The sequence below is a fragment of the Cyprinodon variegatus genome, unplaced genomic scaffold (genome assembly GCF_000732505.1).
Source record: "Cyprinodon variegatus isolate N-32 unplaced genomic scaffold, C_variegatus-1.0 Scaffold138, whole genome shotgun sequence".
In the NCBI taxonomy this organism is placed as follows: Eukaryota; Metazoa; Chordata; class Actinopteri; order Cyprinodontiformes; family Cyprinodontidae; genus Cyprinodon; species Cyprinodon variegatus.
The window spans coordinates 1,311,832-1,317,692 of NW_015150591.1; the positions used below are offsets into that span (position 1 = coordinate 1,311,832).

At 38.9% G+C, this 5,861-nt stretch overlaps 1 protein-coding gene across 1 annotated transcript in view; it reads right to left on the reverse strand.

Annotated features, from left to right (window-relative positions):
* pla2g4a (phospholipase A2 group IVA) overlaps nt 1-5,861 on the reverse strand; it is a 61,097-nt gene that overhangs the window by 44,147 nt on the left and 11,089 nt on the right. Inside the window, exons 3-7 of the mRNA XM_015376646.1 lie at nt 4,172-4,253; nt 3,060-3,208; nt 2,700-2,813; nt 2,414-2,451; nt 1,903-2,047 (exon numbers count right to left, since the gene is read on the reverse strand). Of these exons, the coding sequence (XP_015232132.1) occupies nt 1,903-2,047; nt 2,414-2,451; nt 2,700-2,813; nt 3,060-3,208; nt 4,172-4,253 (528 nt within the window). The remainder of the gene's footprint in view (nt 1-1,902; nt 2,048-2,413; nt 2,452-2,699; nt 2,814-3,059; nt 3,209-4,171; nt 4,254-5,861) is intronic.

The following is a 5,861-nucleotide window of genomic DNA, read 5'->3' on the forward strand; positions in this document are numbered from 1 at the left end:
ATCATCAGTACGTCCAATAACACGGCATAGAACATCATCTTGCTTTTACTGCTTCTCTAAAAATGCCTGTAGGATACGCGATCTGCTCATTTTAATGAGGCAGAAACAAAGTGGTTTGCACGTCTAAATATTTGCTGAGCAATCTTTGTACATCGCCCACAACATGCCCAATTATTGCAAATACAAAAGGAATTCATGAGCAATTTAAAACCCCTTATTTGGAATCTTAGAGGATCAGATTGAACTGCTGATTATTAACCTGAAAATGTATTTCATATATCTCAAATTAAGCTTAAACTTTGGTCTGAAGTCATTTAATGTTGATTTAAGAAATAAATTGTGTCCATTTACAATACATCAAAATAAACAAGGAGATTTGTTGAAAACGCCGCTGACTGATTCCAGTTATGACCGAATCCAGGCAGCCGGGTAAAAAAGAATTTAAGCAATGATTTAGCTCAGGGGTAACCAAGTAAAAACCAGCGGGGTCCGAACAAAGAAAATCATCAACCAGTAAAGATCCGGAGACATTTTTAATCATAATCGTTACTTTAAACAGAATTTGTTTTTTTTAAGTAGAGATTAACAATCCTTTAGTTTGGTATAGAGACTCTTTTCTGATTCACATATTTTTTAAAAACACCTGAACTGACCATTTGTTTTTTTTGTTTTTTTGTGCCTTAAAAGAGAGAAGTGTGGTTTAAACTGTCCTGCAAGGCTTTAAACCTGGGTTTTAATAAAGACTAAGTCATTCTCAAGCACATATCAAGGTGCTCATCTTGAGCCTGGATCCATATTTATTTTTGATTCTGTTCATGGTGGAGAATCCTGCTTTACAGCAGCAGGTCGAGCCAAACATCCTCTAAATGTGCAGGGTCATCTTTGAGCACGCCATTTCACTTTTCTTTCACTAGGTTACCACGGTTCTCTCAGCAGTTCACACTTTCTCAGCTTTCTGTTTCTCACCATCTCCTCCTTCTCTCCCCTCGCCCGGCTTGCCACAGGTTTAATGCTGTGTCTAAAAGTGGCTCCAAGCAGTGACCCAAACTGAAGCAGCTCATTGGCTAATTTATATCAGGTGCAGCCTGGTCCCAGAAGCTCCTGATGGCTTTACCATATTAACATGAGAAGCGGAGCAAGAGAAGTTAGACACTGCTGTCGGAAAACATGCAGTAATTTATAAATTTTTTAAATCAGGTTGGGTCCGGATTAGCCATAACCTGACTCCGCCAGATGGATTTGCTCCGCATATCCATCTGGAAACCTTCCGTTGAAGTAATTTTGGGAAGGGGCGAAAATACTGGTTAGCTGATTGGCCTATGTTGGTGATAGACGGGCCAAATAAACCAATCAGATCAACGAAGCATATGACGTACTAACAGAGCGACGACGAAGAGGAGCCAATTGATAGATCAAACTCTTGCCGAAACCAGTCGGGAGAAGAGCAAAAACATCTTTTCCTCTGAGAAAAGCCTCCAGAGCAGTGTTTTGCTCTTCTTTCAGTGAAGAAATACTCTGAAATTCCGATAAAACTTGCTCGATAGCCACGCTAACGCTAATTTCATCGGCTGAAGCCGCCATGTTCTTTAGACTGAACTGTCACGCTTCTTGTTGCGTCACACCTCAACCCGCCTCAAAGCCAACGCTGATTGGACGTTCGTTTGGTGAACGGCTCCAAATTTTCTTTAACGGAGAGTCTCCAGACTGATTAGCGAGTGAAACCTTGAAAGCTCGCGAGATCAGGATGGTCTCACGAGGCTAGATTAGCCAGCAGGTGGGTCCGGATCCGGATCGTGGTCCGCTAATCCGTGACCTCTGACCTAGCTTGTTATGAATGACTAATAATTAAACTTTAACTGTAAGTGTAAAAAAAGCAAAAATAATCTGTGGTTCTGTACTTGCCTCTACAGGAGAGCTGGGCAGGAAGCGAGGCTTCTCCATGTCGAGAAGCTTTTTAATGCCGAGCATCACTCTTTCTCTACGGGTGTGTCTAAACTGCTTCTCTTTGTCACACAGGGCCAAGCTGAATCTCAGGTCAAGGTTTGTGCTGGAGAAAAAAAAAATAACAAAAAGCAAGATTTAGGCTTTACAAGAAGTCACGAATCATGTTTAGTGGAGACAGTTTTAGAGGAATGTCTAAGCGTGATATTTAAACTGATCATTAGTTCCTTTTAGATATGCTGTTTGGTGAGCCAGTGTGAAACACACACAAACTTTTACCACAATACTGAGTATAATTACTAACCTTTCCTGGAACGTCTCCATCAATACAATGATTGTAATAAACCAGTTTTATATTGTCATTAGATGACTAAGAACTTGTGTTGTGTTGCTTCTTGTGTAGCAGCAACTTTATTGAGGTATATTCCTCGTTAAATTCAAATAAATAGTTTAAAGTCTTTATAATACAAACCAGATTTCCACCTTCAACTCCAAGTGAACTTTGGTTGCCTGTAAACATAAATATATGTGTTTATTAAGTGTGACAGAAGCTAGGACAGTAGGTACAGCTAGGAAGTAGGTACAAAAAAAAGATCCCCATGTCCCCCGCATCCCGCACACCCCTCTTTTCTCGTTGAACTAGTTTTTCATTATTTCTTTGGAGCTCATTTGCAAAGATTTAAATGGAGGGGGAAATATCGTACGTCAACATTTGTGATTCAATGTATGCGTCAATTAAGAAACAATGAATGGCTTACTTTTCCAAATTTGAAAATTTCCAGTTTTGTCTGGCCCACTTTGAGCTTGCTGATGTCAAAGGATGCGGTTCCAAGTGTCTCATCCATTACATAGTTGGCATCCATTAATGTCAGCTGATTGGGGAAAAAAAAAAAAAAAACAGGTTTTATGCTTTTAAAAAAATGTCAATTCCCTGAATATATTTAGGCTGTTCAAGTTTAGAAATAATGCCCCAAGCAAAGAAAGCTATTACACTAAAAATGTTGAGTTTCCGTGGTTACTGTAATGCCGTGTAATAACACAAACTGTGTATGCATGGATTTTCATCCGGATGCATCATTCGTTTGGTCGTCCTGAACAGAACCAGACTAGAGTCTCACCTCCAGGACATTTTGCTGGCTGGGGTCTAAAATGAAATGAAAAGTCTCGTTCCATTTTGGGTTGATGTCGTTGTCTATGTGCTTAGTCCTCTTCCTGCTCTCTGGAGCCGTCGGGATGAACAGCTCCACATATGGATCTGGGGTATCCACTGAGCACACAAAGATTAGGTTAGCTTGGTCAGATTTTATTTTGTATTTTTTTATTTGTTCATTTTGGTAGTTCTCTTCAGTGTTTTTGACAATGTTTGGGTTTTTAAAGTGATTTATGAGTAAAGTTGCTTGACAGTTGGTTCTGGAAATTTAAATCTGAACATGAAAAGATTCAACATATCATTATCAGTTCGTATGAAATCGTACGAAAAGTTATGCACAGTATTTCGTACGGTTTTTAAAGTTTTTCCTCGAAAAAACACATCAGTGCGCATGCGCAGGCAGACAGACGAAAAAAGCAGATCCGCGGACGGACGTAAAATTGGGAAAAACAGTGCAATAATTACTTCTTTATGTCTCTAACTACGTTTCTTGCTGTTTTGTATCTTAGGGTCAGGGTCAGGGTTAATTGTATGTTAAATTCTATGTTATTGAGTGGTGCGTAAGATGCGCATGCGCAAGGATATCTTGTCTCGAGGCAAGACGTAAAAATACGATGAAATACGATGAAATAAAATGTCAAAAACGTACGAAATTACGGGGCATAACTTTTCGTACGATGTCATACAAACTCATAATGAGAATACACTGAAAGATTGCAAACTGATTGTCTCCAGGCTCTACTCTGTGGTTGCTTTTATTTATTGACTACAGTCAGATGACATATTACATCTACTATAAGTATACCGAGTGCACACATCTTTATACTTCCATGTCAGCACATGACCATTGTCTCTTACAGAAAAATAAAACTATTTGTTAGCTATGTGAATGGAGTCGTATATATATCATCTTACCTCTCATTTTTTTAAGAGGATTAAAAATAGCATTTCAAACTCCATGATTTTTTATTTATTTTTTTTGAAAAATGACTTAATATGCATATTGATAACAACTTTCCTACTCAAAATTATGAATGCATGTCATATTAATGACTTATCTAAATAACTGTAAATACTTACACAAGTCCCCCAGAGCTCCTTTTGTAACATTTTCCGCACGAACGACAGTCACTGTGAACTTATGAGAAATTTGGTGCTCCACCTGCAACACAAGTTGTTACTAGCTTCACTATCTTAGATGACAAAACATCACAGTACCGACAACAATAACAGATCTACAGGTTTTCACATACCAGCTGATAATAAAACCATTTTAAAGCTAATTCACACTGTTGGAAAACTTTCCATATAAGTATGCCCAGGTAGTCCCTCGTATGAGATATGTTTATTATACACATAACTATGTGTTTTATTTGTATTTTTTGTGAGGTTGTTTGAGCTTGTAATGAGGAGAAAACTATGTCAAAGGCAAGCTTCACAAAACGGGTAAAACACATCTGCTTTGGGGAAAATACAAAGTAAAATCTACAAATTGCAAAGTAAACCACCCAGATCTGCCTCCATCTAAAAACAGGCTGTCTGTGTTTAATAAGCTTGGCAGACCAGGATGTACACAATCCAATAAACTTTCCAATAAACAGTATATCTAAACCATGGTGGGATCAAAGGAGGACAGAAAAAAAGATCAAGTAAAGTAGAAATCCTCTTTGAGTTTAAGAAAAACATTTTGGGACAAGGAGGCAAATGGGAGGTAATGAAGGAAAATGCAGGACACTTAAAAATGACTTATGCAAACAACACAAAAATCAGCTTCCAACCAGCCTCATCCACTTATAAATCACTCCCCAGTCTTTGCTTTGGCGGCCTTACCTTTTCCTTCAACATAGATTCCATCTTATAGTGTTTGTATTAAAATCCTCTACTTGTTCTGTTTTCTTTTCAGAACACCACATGGAAGTTTGGGCTTCTTGTTTGTATTTTAATTGATAGCCGTTTTTAATCTGTGTAAAAGATTGCTGCTCTACGTTCTTTAAATTTCAAAAAATGGCTTTTAGAAGAACTCTTTTGACTTTTAATAATTTTACCAAGTAAAATGGGAGTGGCGGCCTAGTGGTTAGTGGCATAGGGCTTTGAATCCTGAGGTTGTGAGTTTGAACCCCCACTCCCACAGACTGCCACTCTTAACCCCAAAACTGCTCCCCCAGGTCCCGCACAATGGCAGCCCAATGCTCCCCAAGGGGATGGGTTAAATGCAGAGAAGTAATTTCCTTCTGGGATTATCAAAGTATAAAAAAAATGCAGGATATTGTTTCGATTTGTAAGACAGAAGGGGAGGGAAGGGAAATTGCATCACATTTTCTAGACATCGGGTCAACCTTTGGAAATTAGAAACCTCTATGCAGCCAGGATGACAGGAAATAAAGTTGCATCGGAGCTAGGCGAGTCGGATGCAAGCGGTGTGTCCTGGCCTTAAAGGTATAGTGGAAGATGTTGTTTTTCCAGTTGGATCATCTAAATCAGTGGTCCCCAACCTTTTTTGCGCCACTGACCGGTTATATGTCAGACAATATTTTCACGGACCAGCCTTCACAAAGATAGGATGTTTTAGATAGGATGCGTCTTGACCTGAATTAACCTGTGTCACGAGGCACAGATGCACCGACTGATGTAATTGGGAGATAATACCCCAATGTCTTATATTTTTCAAAATCACATCACTCAGATGAAAGTGCGCATTCAGCTCGGCAAAGAACTCATGCTCTTCCTCAACACTGAAGTCCTCAGACATTCTTCTTTCGTTGTTTCTTTC